Raw genomic sequence first — 18764 nt, forward strand, 5'->3', positions numbered from 1 at the left:
GGGCAAAGGGCCAAGGACTCCCACCTTATGGCCACTATTCTGGCAGGGCCATAATTGTTAAGACGCGCAATTTCTACATTTTTAATGCCCTTGGAGGTCGGCTTCTGCCGCTGTCTCCCGGCGCTTCGACGTCTGCCTAATTGATGAGTTGCGTAATTAAGTGGCAAGGGAAAGTCGAGAAACAATTGCTAAAAACATTAGTTGTTATGGCCCTTTTAGATATTGATAGTTCTTGCCTACACTTTTTTTTTACGATTATTATATGTACATTCTTTTCTGCGGTAGCTCTTTTGGGTCACACGCAAAGCAAGCCCCCCCCAGCACCCATTAAATGCCATTAAAATGCGCCATAAAAACCAGTTCATAGGCAAATTGTGTTCCCAAGAAGCTTCCAGTGGCTTCCAGAGAGTCAAGTACTCTTCAAAGATTCGGTAATGTGAGATGGGAACAAATTTGCATTTTCATTGCCGTCTGCTTTGGTGGGGGTCTCTTTTTTGCGTTGGTCGAAAAGCCCCCACCAGAGTTCCCACACATGATTAAAAGATGCACTGAGAGAAAAGGAAACCAAAGAAAAACTTCTTGGAAAGAAACTCTTATTAGAAGATCTTGATTGCCCAAACGCCAGCTGTTCACACTTCTTATGATAGGGTTCTGCCTAGGGTAGGAGATTTCGAAGGTTCCCCTTGCTCGATCCAAGGGAGCAAAACCGGTTTAAATTGTGTGGAAATTCGTTTCTACTTTCCTTAGAGAAACCTCAGCCAGTAGCTAATTTTTGTGGTAAACATTTTCCTGATAATTAAAGGAAGAATGGCTTATTACCACTCAAAATAGGTCTTCCTTCATCTAAACTCTACCATTGCAATACCCCAATGCATGCCAATGCCCATTCGTGTTTTGTGTCTGTGGAATTTGCATAATTTTAGCCAGGAAATGCACTGCCATATTACCATACCTTAAACATCGCTAATCATACGCTTCCTCAACAAAAACCTTCATTTCAATCAACGAATTTCCTTGTTGAACTTTCAAAAGTAAATTCCCCCCACCTGAGACTGCACATTTTCCCTCAGTGTGGTCTTGGGCATTTCATATTCGGTTAATAGATTTGCTGGCAAATCATGTCGCCATTACTTTTGACTCGGCTCTGACTGGCGGCTCTTTCTGGCCGCCTCGCGGCTGCTCGTGGGAAGTGGCAGTTGCCGCCGCAGTGTTGTGGCAACCTGCTCTAAGCATATTATGAATGAATGCATCTGTGGCGGGCCACAGTGGCGTGGGCAGGGGGGGGAGGCACCTAATGGAAGTCACCCACCGATTATCGGCCGCCACGACAAGGTCACTTGGTCACTGTCTGTCCCGTCCTTTCCCTTTGCTGGTATTTATGTTATTATCAAAATTGGCCCACAGGCAAGTGCTCCCAATAGGCCGGTGGGTGGAGGCCAAGGCTTAGTTCTTAACCTAAAAACATACTAAAAGCCAACTCCAATCTGCTGCTCTGCATGCCGCTGCCGCTGCCTCTGCCGTTGCCTCTGCCGTTGCCTTAGCCGGCATTTGGCCAATTTTTCGTACATTGTAACATGACTTTCGTGCGTTGCTCCAGTTAAGGCATTCCCCTCTGCCCCTCCTCCCTGGTATTATAGCCAGACAATGAATGGGTCGCAGGCGGACATGCAATCAGTCAGTCAGGCAGGCGATGGCGATGCACTTGCCTACCAGCTCCTCTACGATACTCTTGGTGTTGTTTCTGGTGTTTCTGTGCCCCAGAAGGCGTCGCATTGTCACGCCGGCCAACTCACAGCTGTTCCTCGCACATATGTGAGTATATAGAGGGGTAAATATGTACTATATAGCCCAGACAACATTGCGTGACTTTACGTAGGTCGACACCCCTCTTCTCCCGCCCTCTCTCTATCCCTCTCTCCCTTTTGGGCCTAGGCTCGAGTGCTACAGATACCACAATGTCTAAGGCCTAGTTCAATTTAAAGTCCATTAAACGATTCAACAACTTTAAAATGTGGAGAGCCCTCAACACCCGATTGTTGGAGTGTTGGAGAACCTTTAACTTCCTTCTCTCTCTCTTTCTCTCTCTCTCTCTCGCTCTGCGGAATGCCTTGGAATGTCAGTTACTCAGTGGAAAGGAAGGAACCTCTAACGAGCCTCCGAAAACGAATAACCATCAAAAAGAACGCCTAGGAATGCCTGGTTTTATGTGAGGAAACCGCTTAGCCCGTTTCAAGGAACTTTTTGCTGGAAAAGAAATCCACTTAAGTGGAAAATCAAGGCTTAAGGCCTACAGAGTTAACTGGAGCTAGAAAGTCTTTAGAAATAGTTCATGGGGTATCTGAGGGATACATTTAAACCATTTTCCTACCATAAATGTGTGCCTTTAAGTGTGGAATGTCCTTATTTATTGTTTTAGATCTGCTTAAAGGTATAAAACATTCAGATATCATAGAATATTGACTGTCAGTCGAAGAGCATCTTCCCTAATACTCTACCAATCGTATCTTTCTTCTTAATAATCAGTCCATCCACAAAATCTTTAGTTTTGTTAAATATCTATCAATGTTTTCATTATTTACCGCATCCTTTGTTCAACCTTTTTCATAGTTTAATCTTTTGAAAAACTTTTGCAGTAACTTTAGAAGATATCTGAAGCCATCTAATGTGTATATCTCTATATATCTATCTACATATTTATCTATCTATCCATCTATCTATCCATCAATCTATCCATCTATCTATCTATCTGTACAGACATGCATTTCTCTATCTACCTTTCTCTTTCAAGCCACATGTTCCACCTCAAGGGATCCCCATTTCTGTCAGACTTCCCATCCGTTTACCACCATTAACCCTTTTTTTTTGTTGTTTGCCCCACACCTAAGGATTGGCGATTGGGGATTGGGTATATCCATCCGAAAAGCGCTGTCAATTATGACAGCTGCCAATGGCTGAATGCCGGAATGCCTGAATGGCTGGGTTGATGGGTTGATGCTTCTGCAGGGCCCTGGCGTTGGCGCTGTCAGTTTTCCAATCAAATCCGCTGATGGGTTTGACATTTCCATGACATATTTGCTTCTGTCGGCACGGAAAATATTTGCCAAAATGTCAGAAACTTTAAACTTTATTTATTATTTTGCGCCAAGCCGTGCCACCGGCCACGGGGCCACGCCCAGACCCAGCATAATTGACGCCATTTGGATGGGAGTAGTGGGGGGGGGGGGGGATAAAAAGCACAGAGGAAAATGGAATATGAGAATGAGTGGAAAAAGAGTGGAACGACTGGAGCTGAGGTGCCGTCAGAGTGCAACGTCATTAGGGCGAGTATCTTTTGGGTCTTCTGCTTTGCCGTTTGCTGCGCACGCTTTTCCGCTCGTTCGCTTTTCCCCAGCTCCAAGCTCTTTCCCTCCCCTCGCCCCGCCGCCCAGACATGTTTTCCCTCGGGGCTCACCGTTTGGGTGGGGTCTCGACCATCGCCATCGCCATTTTTATGTACATCATCGAGAGTCGCTCCGCCCCTGTCCTGCAGCTGAGATTTTGCGCTTTTCCGGTCTTTCCCGGCCACAGATATTCATCCACCGCCTGACCATTGTACAGGGTGGATGGGGGATGGTTTTTTCGCCCCATTTAACGGCTCTCCAAGGGTTGGTTATCCCCGCCAAGATGGCAGAGAGAGAGAGAGAGAGACTGCGAGAGAGCAGGAAAAACAGCAGCTACGGAAAATGTGTCGTAAATTTGCTTTATTTCCACCATGTAATAATACAATGTAAGTGCAATAAAAGCGGACTCCCCCCCCCCCCCGGACTTGCCCCCGTTCCGCCCGTTCAGATTTTGTAACCCAAAACTGAAACTAAGCCTCAAAGGCGGCCCAACCCAAACCAAACCAAAAATCTAGCCTCGCAGGAAAATTAATTAAATGAGTTTATGCACGTAGCAAAAATTCAAATGTACAACCAGAAATATTCATAAAAAGAGCCTCGAAATGAATGTAAACTGAGCCTAATTAAATTATGAATAATTACGGCCGGCTCCCAGGCCAAGTGGCTGTAAAAGGATCACGCCAGGATTACACGCACATGATGCAATTTGTTTGGGCCCACATTAGGCTGCTCCCGCCACCGAAATGAAGAGAGGGAGTGGACTGTGGCAACTATTTGTTTTATCGCACTTTCGCTAAAATGAACAATCTTTCTCGAAAGAGAGGGAGGGAGAGAGTGGGCGGGTGGGGAAAGTGGGAGTGGGAGAAACAGAGCGGAGTCACTTTTGTTAATTTGATAAAAAGGCCACCAAAAAGGCCGAGATTAAACCGAGGCGACAAGGAGCTCCAGTTTTGCGGTTACCTCAAAGGTAGGGCCACAGAGAGGCACAGAGGGTGTGTGCTGCGCTGTGGAAGGGTGAAGGGTCAGCGTGGTTGGGGGAGTGCTTCAGGGAACCGCTAATTGAAATTGAAGCCAAACTCTGAGAGTTCATTTTGTGTACCCTTTTAAGAGGGTATAACGATTTTTGGACAGAAGGATTTCCCAACCTATAAAGTATATTTATTTGTTACCATCATAGTTATATAGAATTTCTGGTTCTACGGAAACTATTTGCTTTGTTCTATCGGTATCTGAGAGGAACTTCTTTGGGTTGAAGGATTTCCGATCCTATAAAGTATATTTTCTTTATTACCATCATAGCTATATCGAATTTCGGGTTCTATCGGTATCTGAGCGGCACTTTTTAGAGAAACTTCTTTGCGTTGAAGTGCAAGTCTCTAAAGAAGAGAACTAAGCAATATTTAAACTAAATCCACAGACTTTAAGCCATAGCCATCATCCTATAAAGTATATTTATTTATTACCATCATAGATATATCGAATTTCGGGTTCTACGGAAACTATTTCCTTTGTTCTATCGAGAGGAATGAGAGGAACTTTCTACAAAAACTTCTTTGGGTTGAAGTACAAGTCTCTAAAGAAGAGAACTAAGCAATATTTAAACTAAATCCACAGACTTTGAACCATCATCCTATAAAGTATATTTATTTATTACCATCATAGATATATCGAATTTCGGGTTCTACGGAAACTATTTCCTTTGTTCTATCGAGAGGAATGAGAGGAACTTTCTACAAAAACTTCTTTGGGTTGAAGTACAAGTCTCTAAAGAAGAGAACTAAGCAATATTTAAACTAAATCCACAGACTTTGAACCATCATCCTATAAAGTATATTTATTTATTACCATCATAGTTATATCGAATTTCGGTTCTATCGGTATCTGAGAGGAACTTTTTACAGAAACTTCCTTGAGTTGAAGTGTAAGTCTCTAAAGAAGAGATATCTATCCAAAAAGATGGTATCTATGTACGAGCCGAAACTCTGATTTCTCCTTCATAATAAAGCCTTGTCCATACATAAATCCTTCCATCTGAATCTCCTGTTATATGGCAACTATACCTTTTGTATCTGATATCATTCCACAGCACCTACTTTTACGAATATCCACTATAATTCGATATGACTTTACACCAAATATAATGACTATATCCTATAGTCAAACCCCGCAACGAAGGATCTGCCAAGGGTATCTAAATCTACGACCCCAAGGACCCTGGCTTTTCCCTCACGCTCCTTGGTTCTTGGGGGTTGCACTTGAGGCAGGAGGGGCGGCTTTAGGCGTTTTCCATGCGTAAATTAAGCATTTTCCTTTGTTTTTATTTTAGTTGCTGTTTTATTTCACTTTTATACATTTTTTATTTCACTCATTTGCGTTGATAAAAATCATAATTTATGACATCAGACATCAGCCGGCGGTGGGCATAATTTTTGGCCAACAAACACCCTCTCCACCTCCACCCTCCCTTTCGAGGGTTTACCCTCCTCTAGCCACCCCTCCCTCGTGGTAGACCCGAAAACCTTTTACTAATATTGTGAAAATATATGAAGTTCCATTTCTTTTATCGTTTATCGCGCATAAATCAATTTTTGTGACAAATTTATTATAAAAACCGCCGCCAAGAAATAAATAAACAAAAAAAAACTAAAGAAAAGAGAGTGAGAGTCGAATGGAAAAATATATGTAGAATGAGTTTTCCTCGAAGGAAAATGGCTGCCCCAGGGGTGGGTACTATCGGAGGGGTGGCACTGGGAGTGCGAGGGGGAGTGGGAGTCGGTGGGTCGAAAGTTCTCATAAAATATTACAATGACACCATAAACAATTTTTAGTACTTTTGCCAAAGCTGTAAATATTTATTGTACGAATATTTGGTGGAATTTCGGGGCTCCTACCAGGGATACAAACAAACACATCTACGGATATATATATGATATATTGGATTTTTATGAAGTTACTATGGTTATGCCGCCAGTCCCCCCCCCACTCCAGTCGGTTTATAAAACAATTGTGGGGAATATTTATGGGCAAGCAATTTCCTTCGTGCCTCCCTGCACCCGCCCCCGCCCTCGACCCCTTTTGAGTGGGGTACATAAAATATTTATGGTTAATAAAATATCCCGAAAAATTCCTACATAAATATTAAAGTTTCTCTGGCTCTCTGCCCCTCTCTTTGCAGTTGTTATGCATAAGGATAAGGAGGAGAACGGTGTCCTGCCCCACATACACGCACACGATGGCTACAGGACCCGGGAGCTGGGCGCCTTCGAGCACGGCCTGCTGGATGGTGATATGTTCCTTCAGGTGAGTAGTACCCAGGAGCCAGAACCCAGTACCCAGTAAGAGCTCCTGCTCTGGCCCTCTCCCCACCAATCACCTACATTTGTCTTCATCAGCCTTTGTTTGATGGCTTCATTGGGGCAGCCAGGATATGCTGCCACCCCCCGCATAATCAATCAGCGTCTTGTTATCCAAGAGAGAAAGAGAGAGTCTCCATTGATAAATGAGAGACACGCAATCGAAGGTTGAGTGAGGGTCAGGACAATCCGATTCCATCATTTCGAATGGTCTGCAATTAATAAGTGCTCTAATTGATTATCCTCCTTGAGGAATGCTTATCTAAGGGATGAAAGGGAGATGGAAGGGATGATATTTGCTTCGGCTCGCTGGATCCCTCTTTTAAGGCCAATCGAGTAAATAAAGGTCTTTAAACCATTTCACACACTTGAAGGTCTAAATGCTTATAAGCGATTTCCCAATCATTCCGATTTACAAACGATCTCTGATTTCTGTATAATTAATAAGCGGCTATCAGGCCGCAGAACGAGGCAACGGCAACAGCTGCACAAATGTGGAACAGCACATAAAAAGTTATGCATTTCAAGTTTATGTGCCACAAAACAGAAAAACAGAAAAAACAACAAGAGTACAACTTCAATTAAATTGTCGCAAAGCACTCCCCCAACAGCCCCCGTGCCTCACCCCCTTGGGGGGGGGGGGGGGGGGGGGGGGCAGTTGCATGTTCTTGTTGAATTAAAAGTGCATGTGTCTCTCTGCCTCACTCTCTCTCTCTCCTGCACTGTCCGAGGCGCCAACATATGCACTTGTCACAGTCATGACAGTTTAATTTAATGCCCACATAGCTCACCGGGCATTGGAGCAGCGAGCAGCGAGCAGCCGGGCCACCAGGCAAGTGCTGCCACACACACGTCTGACACTGCCACTGCCAGTGCCACAACAGCCACAACAGCCACAACCTGGCGACAGACACACACGCAATTGTGCAACAACGCGCATTGCATTGCAACAACAGCCTGCCGCCTGCCACCTGCCGCCTTCTGCCTTCCTTTTTGTTTTTTGGCACACACAATTCAATGTCAAAGTCTCTTAAACTAAAACCACCCCCCTCCTCCCCACTCGCTGCAGAATGTTGCACATTGCAGTTTCGTGTTTGCCTGCATTACGTATACGCAGGGTGGCCGGCCAGCGAAGCAAATTTGAATGCAAGCCAAAAAAGCCACTAAAGTCCCTTGGCCGGCTCCAGCTAATTGTCGAGCTCAAAAACTGCACAATTGTGCATTTCCGTGCATATTTTTAGTCTGTCTCGGAGTCAAGGAGGAAAACCCATGGAAGTGTTCTGTGGGGGAAATGGCTAAATGGGGGAGCAGGGTGTGCAGGGTGTGCATATTTAGTTTTAATACCTCAGGTATTTGTTACCTGTTGCCCCGTTGAAGTTTTACTTTTTGCAAAAGCAACAACAACAGCAGCTGTACGAGTGTGGGCCACATATTATCATTAGAAAATGGCATTTTGTCACGCAGCTCGCAGCCCCCACCCATACATATGTACATATATGGAGTATACAACGTTTAATTGTCTTCCGTTTTCACTGAAAGTAAAACACTTTCAACACTCATTTTCAACTGAACTCCGCTTCGGCTGCATGCAACAGTATTTGTTTTTTTACCTTTATTTGGGGAGGCAGGCGGTTTATCCATCCATACTAACTAGAGACACTCGCAGAGAGAGGTGGGTCCCTCGATTGGGGTGGCCCGTAGCTTTATTAAGCAATTATCCCGACGAATATGGACAAATTGGCCAAACTAGACAGACGACCGTCCTCCACCGTCTTTCCTGCATCTTGGGCTAGGAAATGGTAAAATAATCGCTGCCAACTTATCAAATCTTCAAAGTGAAATGCAAGATTTACACAGAAAACACAGTGATATACCCATAATCCCACACAGAGATGCCTCTAAAGCCACACACAGATGCATGTACCCCCATACACAGGCAAGCACACAGATACCCCATAAAAGTATCTGCTGGATGTCCCCTCCACCACGTACCCCACTCAAAAGACGGGCGTGTATTATTAAAATCGCATTAGAAGACGCCGCAGACGCAAACGCAGACGCAGACGCAGACGAGAGCTTGTCTAAATTGTAGCTGCTGGAGGGAAAGAGAGAGCCTCCTCACACACACACACACATATCCTACAGAGTGCGAGGGAGATGGCCAGAGAAACAATTAGACTGTGGGGAGAAATCTTTCATGTCCGTATAAAAACATAAAATGCCGCAAGAAATGAAACGAGAGAAGAGAAGAGAAAAAGAGTAACGTAACCAATGAATGAAAAAATAATAATAAGAAAAAATGTAAGCAAGATTTGGGTGGAATAACAGATACCCTTTTTGGGGGCCAAGAAAATAAAATATATGTTCGAGGCAAATAAAGTTTTTATTCTTTGGGTGAACAATACAAGTCTTCATAGATCTGAAATTATTTGGAGAGACAAAAGGTCTCTTCCTTGATCAACAGATTGCAGATACTTATACTCGTCTTTAGTTGTAGATAGATATTTATCTGATTGTAATCATCCTGCCTTTTCCTCGAAATTAAAGCACTTATCTAGTCAATTTATGGACTTATATTTGCCATCAAAAGAGCATCTAAAATTTCATTCCATTCCAAGTGCTTCCCTACTCCTCCTCTTGAAATCTTCCTTATATGTAATAAGTTACCCAAAAATAGTGTATTCTCCATATCCAAAACCTCCTCTCTCTCTTTCTCTTGGTATATACTTCTCTATCATTCACTGGCTACTGGTTGAGGCGGATCTTTAAGACGATTATTGATGCTCGTCGGCCACTCGTCCGATCTCATCGCAACTCATCTCCCAGCTCGGACTGATGACAATCCGTACGCCGTATGCTGGGGCCATATCCTTTGGAGGCTGTGTTGATGCGTTTTAAATGATGACGCCACTTAGCATTTATGTCGGCTAATGCCAATGCTCCACCAGCCCCATCGCTTCCCCCCAAGCTGCTTCCCGCTGTTTCAGGCTCTCAGATCAGCTCTCCTCGCCTCCTCTGATGTCGTCTCAGTTTCAGTCTCTGGCTCTTCCCTGGACCTCCTGCTCTGTAATTAGCAGCAATCGCGCACATTTTTCTCCGGCTCAAACGAGGGGGGGAGGGGACGAAGATGGCTGGTGGCTGCAAATTGATATTTAAATACGCCCGTATTAATTACGGGCCGTATTTGTGTGCCGAGTTCTGTTTTCTGTTGGAGTTCCTCCTGTCCTGGCTTTTTTTTTTTTATTAATTACCGCCGCACCGCAACAGAGGCACTAATGGAGCATTGGCAAATTTGTCTTTCGCTGCGAGGTCGGGTTTCAATTTTCATTTTCATTTCATTTCACACGTTGCACGTTGCGCGTTGCACGACGACGCCAACAGCAACACCAACACCAACACCAAACACGACGCTTAACGCTTACCGTTAGCTGGGTCCGTGTGCCGTTGTGTTCCACTTGAGATCTGCAGAAGAGAATCGCATGCGTGGCGTCCATTAGCAGTCCATAAAGCCCGACTTTAAATGCAATCTAAAACAATAATGCGGCCCCCAATAACACAACAACACAACGGAACAACAACAAAACACAACAATGAAAATTATTACAAACTTTTGCATGGCCATATTTATCGTACACTTATTTCTTGTTAGCCAAGTCTCCAGCTTTTGGCGACGACAACGCATATCCGAATAGATAATAATTACAATGGATCATCTCTGGGGCAGCCAGATGCCATAGAGAGTGGAGTTGTGGAGAATGGAAACCTGCAATTACATCCAAAAAATCTTTGCCTCCCTCTCCCTGGCTCCCCCCCCAATCCCGCTCTCTGTTCAGTTGAAACGCATTGATTTAATTGCCAGCCATTTCCTGGTTGTGTTTGATGTGGAACTCCACGCGGAGGGATCGGCCATCGGGCAGCGAGGCGGGGACTGGGGGCACTGCGACCTGTGGCTTGGATGAAATGAGCCGCTTAAGCGCTGATTACGCTTTGGTTGCGGCAAGCGCCGCCACTGCCGCCGCCATCATCGCCGGTTTCTGTTGTGGCAAGGTTCATTCGAACGCGGCATTCCCCCCCCAGCCCCAGATCCAACCAGTCATAGGCATAGGCACTGAGAGATATTATGGAGAACGGTTAATGGCGATTTCGCAGAAAGCCACAGCGAAAACGTATCCTCTGGATTCATCCGTTGAAGATAATTTCGATTGGATAGAACAATAATTTCTCGCTGTGTAGTCAAAACACCGTAGGCTTCCAAGATGGATAACATTTCATTCACGAAAATAGTATGATGAACCCCACAGCAGCTACTGTAATTACCCCTTTCCTTTCTCAGGCCCAGCCCAACCCTCATATCATTCATTCATCTATCCATCTATTGATTCCATACCTGAGGAGTCTTGCCACTTGCTACTTGTCTCTGGAGCAACATTCATGGCCCCAAAAATAAATTTTAATTCATAGTTTTGATTTAATTTTGATGCCACTCATTCTCATTCTCTTGGGTTTTCTTTGCAGGCCCTAAATGGATTTCTAATGATACTGACATGCGAAGGCGAAGTCTTCTTTGCCACGCACAGCATCGAGAGCTATTTGGGTTTCCATCAGGTAAGTGCCATCTCCTATCCGTATGTGTCTTTCTCCTCTCATCATTTTGATTGATTTTAATTGCCGAGGGTTCTCTTGTGTTTGTCTGGTTTTTTGGGTCAAACACTGGCATGCCATGCTTCCGCATGTCTCGTCTGCCAGAAAAAGGAAGGAAACGAGTTAGGACAAAGTCAAACCCACAGTCAAGAGTCGGGGGAACCAATAACCTTCAGGATACATGACTTCAAGATACCCTAAACCAAGTCCTGCGCTTCTCATACATCGGGATTCCTTTGGAAAGTGTGTGGAGCCGTCTTTTCTTGAAGTGTATTGGGACCTGTATCGATTGGGGGGAGGCTCAGTCGATCTGGCGTTGCCCTCAGACAGATCATAAATTAAAATCAGATTGCGCAATCGCTGGGAATTTCCTTCGAGAGGCAGACGAAGGATGCCGCATCGTAGATGGTTCAGTAGCAGGGCGTTTACCAGATTGATTTCGAGGCTGATGCTGGGGCTCTTCCGATTCGAGTCCAGTTCTGGGATCCTCCTTCATTGTAGTGTTTTTTGCCTACTTTATTGTCGAATGGAAATTGAAATCGCAGTTAGCTTTCGCCTCCAGCATCCCAGCATCCTTCTCCTATGGATATTCTTTCTGAATTTAGTTGTAAATGTGTAAAGCGGCACATGCCACGCCCCGTTTGGCAGCTCAATTAAAAGCGTAGCTCCCTTGGACTCGGTTGGGGATTGGGAGGCACGATTGGTGGTACGATTGGGGGCAAATCAGTTGCGTTTGTTTGCTTTTTTGCGCTAAAGAAAGTTTTGTGTGCCACAAGCCGGGAGGGGAATCCCGTACCGGACCCCATTCCTTCTGGATATCTGGATTGCGGTCCCCCCCCCTCCCCCCGAGGTAACCACCTTGCTTCTCCTCCGCCTCCTGCCCTTCTGCTCCTGGCGCGTGCAGAATTTATGTCTCAATTTGTAGCCAACATGGGGCGAATTTTCAATTTGCGCGAATTTTGATTTATACGCCCCGAAAACCCAAGGCAAAAGGGAATCAAGAGAGGGAATACAAAGGGGAAAGGGAGAAGAAACGCAGAATAAAAGAGGGAAAGAGGGAAAGAGGGGAAGAGGGGGAGAGTTACAGAGAAAAGACAAACCAAAGACGAAACAAAGTTAAAATCAATGCGAGAAATCCCTTTTAGAGTTGACTGACCTTCATCTCCCGCTCTCTTGTCCCCCCCCACCCACAGTCGGACATCGTCCATCAGTCCGTGTACGAGCTGGTCCACTCGGAGGATCGAGAGGAGCTGCAGCGGCAGCTGCTGTGGAACAGCTTCCTGCCCGCGGACATGTCCAGCATGCAGCTCTCGGAGACCCTGGCACCGGACAAGGCGCTCTATCTGGAGCGCAGCTTCACCGTTCGCTTCCGCTGCCTGCTGGACAACACGAGTGGCTTCCTGCGGCTGGACATCCGGGGTCGCATCAAGATCCTGCACGGACAGAACCGGAAGACGGAGGAGCCGCCACTGGCGCTCTTCGCCTACTGCACACCCTTTGGCCCGCCCAGTCTCCTGGAGATACCGCACAAGGAGAACATGTTCAAGTCGAAGCACAAGCTGGACTTCTCCCTGGTCTCGATGGATCAGAGGGGCAAGCACATACTGGGCTATGCGGATGCCGAGCTGGTCAACATGGGCGGATACGATCTGGTGCACTACGATGACCTGGCCTATGTGGCCAGTGCCCATCAGGAGCGTAAGTTGCAACCACTACATGGTCTTCCACAGAAGAGCCTTTTGCTGACGATCCTCCTCCGTTTCCGTTTCAGTTCTCAAGACAGGCGCCTCGGGAATGATCGCCTACCGCTACCAGAAGAAGGATGGCGAGTGGCAGTGGCTGCAGACGAGCTCCCGTCTGGTGTACAAGAACTCCAAGCCGGACTTTGTGATCTGCACGCATCGCCAGCTGATGGACGAGGAGGGCCACGATCTGCTCGGCAAGCGAACCATGGACTTCAAGGTCAGCTACCTGGACACGGGCCTGGCGTCCACCTACTTCTCGGAGGCGGACCAGCTGGTTGTGCCGCCCAGTGCCTCGCCCACGGCCCACGCCCTGCCGCCGCCGGTGACCCCGACACGACCCAACCGGCGCTACAAGACGCAGCTGAGGGACTTCCTCTCCACGTGCCGCAGCAAACGCAAGCTCCAGCAGCAGCAGCAACAGCAGCAGCAGCAGAATCAGCAGACCTCGCCGCTCGGCGGTCAGGTGGGCTCGCCGGCGCCTGCCGTGGCTGTGGAGTACCTGCCCGATCCGGCGGTGGCCGTGGCCGCCGCCTACTCCAACCTCAATCCCATGTACACGGCCTCGCCGTACGGCAGTGCGGCGGACAATCTCTACATGGGCAGCTCCATGCCGGCCAATGCCTTCTATCCGGTCAGCGAGAACCTCTTCCACCAGTACCGGCTGCAGGGAGCCGTCGGCGGGTACTACACGGACTACCCGCACTCCGGGGCGCCAGCGTCGGCGTACGTGGCCAATGGTTTCCTCTCGTACGATGGCTATGCCATTGCCTCCAAGGCGGACGAGAAGTGGCAGGAGACGGGCAAGTACTACAGTGGCTACAGCAGCGGCTACGGCAGTCCCACGTCCACGCCCCAGGTGAGTGGCATCCTTTTTGCTATGGAGCTTCCCCTGGCTAACCTTTGTGTAATCCTTGTGCAGCAAATCCCCCTAAAGACGCCCAAGTCCTCGCCACAGGTCATGGAGGTCATCTCCTGCTCCTCGGACGGACCATCGCCGGTGAGTGGTGCCACGCCCAATGGCGCGATTCCCGTGACGCCCAAAGTGGAGCTTGCCGCAACGGCAGCAACAGCCGCCTCCGCTGCAGGCGGGGATCCCTACGAGAGGCAGACGGTGCTGATGTGGGGCACCACCCACTCGAGTGGCGTTCCCCTGAATAGTCTTCAGGGCGGACGCTCCGGATCCCCCCAACGCGCCACGCCCCTCACGAATGGCCTGGGATACGCCACGAATAACAACAACAACGAGCACGAGCCGGCGACGGCGGCCAAGTGGAACGGAGCGAAGGAGCTGGCGGGGAAATCGGCCAGCGCCAGCACGCCGGAGAGCTACCAAATGCAGCACGACGATTCCGGACTGTACTCCGCCTCCTCGCACACGACCTCGCCGCAGCAGCAGCAGCAGCAGCAACAGCAACAGCAACCACAACGTGGCGTTGCTTCCAATGTTAGCGCTCCAAGTATTCCTCTCACACACCCAGTGGCCGTCACGGGCACAGGCACCAGCACGGGCACAGATCATCAGGCGGTGCACCCGTCCAGCTGCCACCAACAGCAGCAGCAGCAGCAGCAACAACAGCAGCAGCAACAACAGCAGCAACAGCATCATCATGCCCACCCGCATCCGCACTCGCATCACCACCACCATCACCATCACCATCATGAGGCAGCGCATCATCAGCATGCAGCAGCAGCAGCAGCCGCGGCAAGCAGCGAGGTATGGACGCCCGCCTCCTACACGCAGTACTCGCAGTACTTCACGTATCATCCGCATCCGCATACGCATCCGCATTCGCATTCGCACCCGCACCACCCGTCGGCGGGCAGTAGCGGACACGTTCCGGCGGCCCAGTCGCATCACCTGCACCACGGTCACGGTCACCGCTAGATAGATTGGGGATAGATTGCACCCAGTATTGAAGCACACAAATCACTGTACTCTGTACTCTGTACTCCACTGTAATCCACTCACTGTAATCTCCACTGTAAACAACACACACTCCATACACACGCACACCAGTGCACCCATGAAGAGTGCTCTGTCGCCTGACTACTAACCGTAACGATCCTCCCTAGATCATACTCACGACCCATCAGCAGCAGCAGCAGCATCAGCAGCAGCAGCAGGTTCAGCAACAACAATCTCTTGGAGGCTACCCGCTGCATCATCCACTGCAGCTGGTGGGAGGACCGTCCTCATCGCCGCCGCCGCCCACAACCCGCTCGCCAACAGCCCTGCCCGCAGTGAGCAGTATCCTCAATGGTGCCACAGGAGCAACCACAACCGATGACGTCTCCCCCTACCAGCAGCTGGCCATTGTCTCCACGCCCCTGGTGATCTGCGCCGAGGAGGTGGGTGTCGGTGGAATGTCCTTGCAGCCGCTGAGCGACAGCAGCGAGACGACGCGCATGGGACGCAAGTCAGCCAAGCAGCAGGTGCAACAGTCCTTGCAACAACAGCAGCAGCAAACGCTTTACCAGCAGCATCAGACGCATCATCATCATTCACATCCACAGCACCATCCGCAACACCATTTGCTCTATCCGGCCAACATTACGGCGCATACAGCCTTGGCCTATGCCCCGCCGACGGCTGGGGGCGCCTATGCCGATGGCAGTCCGCTGCTCTCCTTCTCGGAGGTGACCAACACGCTGCTCAACCAGTGAGAGAGGGACTAGGAGTAGCAGTAGCAGTAGCAGTAGGAGCAGGCGAGCACATTCGTGTTCAACAGTTTTGCCAAAATGTGGACTATGACTATCGTATCTTCCATAATCTGAACCCTAGCACCTAGCAACCAAGCAAACCAGCAATTTGTGGATATATCCAGCGCACACCGAGTCATTTGGCTACTCCTTGGTTAAATCCGAGCAAACAGCAAGAAAAAACGAATTCTATTTATTTTACTGTGATAATTTATAGATACAATTTATTGTATATGAAACTATATTCGTAATACGTATCCGCATCCGTATCCGTATCCGTATCCACACTTCCATAGACACACGAATGGGCAATAGGATTTGGGTACAGCAGCGTTTAACCAGCACAAAGTTAAGAGGGGAACCGAACCGCTTCCCATCCGAGGAAGATCCCTTCGACAATCAATTTCAGTTGTAGTTGCGACCAAAGATTTCTCTAACTAACTTAAACTTATCGTTTAGCATAATACGTATACCCTACGATTCATTCAGATTGCGCCCAACTTTAGTTACATTTCCGTTGAGGTTACAGAACAAAGTAGGGGGTAAATGCCTAATTAGTTGCGTTTAAGAGTGCTTAAGTAGAACCTAAGATAATACCAGATGCTTGTATCCATATTTAATTTAATTTAACCCTAGACGTAAAGCGTAATGCAAGTTAATGTAATTCATTCATGATTCCTATGGTTTAGCATGTAATTCGACTAATCCCTCAGCGGATATATGTATGTATCTGTATATTTAAAGTTTTCTTGAAATTTCTAGTCGCCCGCATAAAAAACATTTACTTATAAATTAAACAAAATACCATACTACAATATACTATCTCTACTTCGATTGTGTAAACGTTTTGCAATTCGGCAGACAATATCAGTTCTGTCCCTTGTAGTCTGTACTACGATGCCAGCACATGACATGGACTTTTGGAATAAGCTAACAAAATCATTGCATACATGTGTTGGATGATTATGTGTATCCAAATCTAAAGAAACAAAATATAAAATATGTAGATACTCTCTCAGCTAATCAACGGGAAAAAACATATCAATTTCAATTACAAATTTATTACGAAACCCGAGTGCACGTAAAGCGCCTATCCAAAACAATCAGAGCGAAATAAATCTAGAAAATAATCAAATTAATCAAACACCCAGATTTTCCATTAGTTCGATGTCTTTGGGATCCTAAGGTGAAACATCCAATCCACACAAATCGTGGATGTGTGACTTGAACTTCGCGCCTACATAACATTTGTATGCCTGAAAAGCTGACAAAAATACTTATTGCCTACTTCCAGGCTGAGTCCCCAAATTCTTCAGTACATTTCAGCAACACTACCTTCGCAACATATATGAACATCACCAAGTTGGCAACATTGTTTTATTCCGCAACATCTTCTTTGCAACATATGTTTAGCCTTCAATAGAAAACATAATTTTACTTAAATTTTTTTTTAAATTAATGCAATTTAGTCGTGCTTTTTAAATTTTTCAATTCGTATAAGAAATGTATACATTTATCGGATGAAATCATTTTTTCTTTAAAAATCGCAATGGAAATGCTCATAAGGCATAGACTGCATGCCTTCTGTCTCCTCTATATGGAGGCCGATCTAGTAAACGGCACCAATCTTCTTGAACCCTGTGAAATTTTGAAATTAACCGATTGGCCGATATATTGCCGAGATACACTACAAAGAATGTTGCACATTTTCGTACAAAAAGAAGATATTAAGAGAGATTTGAAGTTTAATTTTCAGGGATACTTCTTTTAGCTCATGGTAACTCCTTTTCACTACCTTGACTAGGAATGCACCTCGAAAAAAGTGGCCAGGCAGCATCCTCCTCAATCTGTAAGCAATTCGTGGCCCAAGGTGTAACAATCAAGCAAATCAGTATTTTCATGGAGCAATGGCAATTCAACCGCAAGCCATTACCATCTCCAGCTTAATTGGAGACTTTACTGCCTTTAATTGACAACTACACAACGCTGACTCCCCACATAACACACACAGCACCTTTTGATTGACACCTTACAATCATATTTTCCTCGTCTTTATAGATAATGGAAAAGCATTCATCAGTTGCTGGGGCGCGATTTGAAGACCAACATTACGATGTACAAAAGAATAATCATCCATCGGTGCGGGAGCGCACCCAAAACCAAAACTAACACCGAAACCCATCTTGAATAGTAAGCAATCATATGTGGGCTGCGTTGTTTACGCTCAATATTAAATGATGTATTCTACGGTCGTACTCGCACGGATTATCCCAAGACCAAACAGATTTGCGCCTCCAAAGCAAACCAATTAATCACAAAAACACAGATTCCTGTATGCATGCGATACAATTCAAGCACTGAACCAAATTTCGGTTGAATTCACATTGAAAATACTCGTATTGTCGATAGTGATGGCTTTATTGTTGAAGAGGCACTGGCTGCCGCGCAGCGCACTTGACTCGGTTGCTTCGGATGCCCTCCGGGGTACCGCAGGCCATGTGGCTGCTCCTCCTGTTCCATTGCCAAGCGAAGGTTATGTGCGGAACAATAGACGTACGTACGTATATGCTACCATTTTGGCATTTCAGAACAACCCCCTGAAAGAAAATGTGGCATCAAGTGAATGGCTTGGCACGACAAGCGAATGACTGATGCTCTAATTGCTCTTGTCTTCAATCCTTAGCTTGAGGCCGGAGCTGAGCCCCGGCTGGACTGTCCACTGAACCATTTATAGCCTTCCATCGATAGGGTATTGGCTATGAGCTGTACAAATATATCGCTTGTTAACAACAGCCTTATGGCCGAGTTATTGTCTGGCGGACGGGACGGGACGGGCCAGTTCGTGTCTTGAGTCTTTCGTTTGACGCATCTTTGAGATCATTCTCTAATAGATTGCCGCTATAACTGAAAGAGAAACACCAACAGAAACCGAAACTGAAATGGAA

The 18764-nt window shown here is 46.9% G+C and overlaps 1 protein-coding gene across 1 annotated transcript in view; it reads left to right on the plus strand.

Annotated features, from left to right (window-relative positions):
• LOC6591940 (circadian locomoter output cycles protein kaput) overlaps positions 1 to 16461 on the plus strand; it is a 33294-nt gene extending 16833 nt beyond the window's left edge. Inside the window, exons 3-8 of the mRNA XM_026993100.1 lie at positions 6556 to 6680; positions 11249 to 11338; positions 12568 to 13072; positions 13146 to 13975; positions 14039 to 14809; positions 15193 to 16461. Of these exons, the coding sequence (XP_026848901.1) occupies positions 6556 to 6680; positions 11249 to 11338; positions 12568 to 13072; positions 13146 to 13975; positions 14039 to 14809; positions 15193 to 15783 (2912 nt within the window). The 3' untranslated portion in view covers positions 15784 to 16461. The remainder of the gene's footprint in view (positions 1 to 6555; positions 6681 to 11248; positions 11339 to 12567; positions 13073 to 13145; positions 13976 to 14038; positions 14810 to 15192) is intronic.
• Positions 16462 to 18764: the final 2303 nt, after the last annotated feature.

Source organism: Drosophila persimilis, unplaced genomic scaffold (genome assembly GCF_003286085.1).
Source record: "Drosophila persimilis strain 14011-0111.01,24,50 unplaced genomic scaffold, DperRS2 tig00000000-arrow-pilon, whole genome shotgun sequence".
NCBI lineage: Eukaryota > Metazoa > Arthropoda > Insecta > Diptera > Drosophilidae > Drosophila > Drosophila persimilis.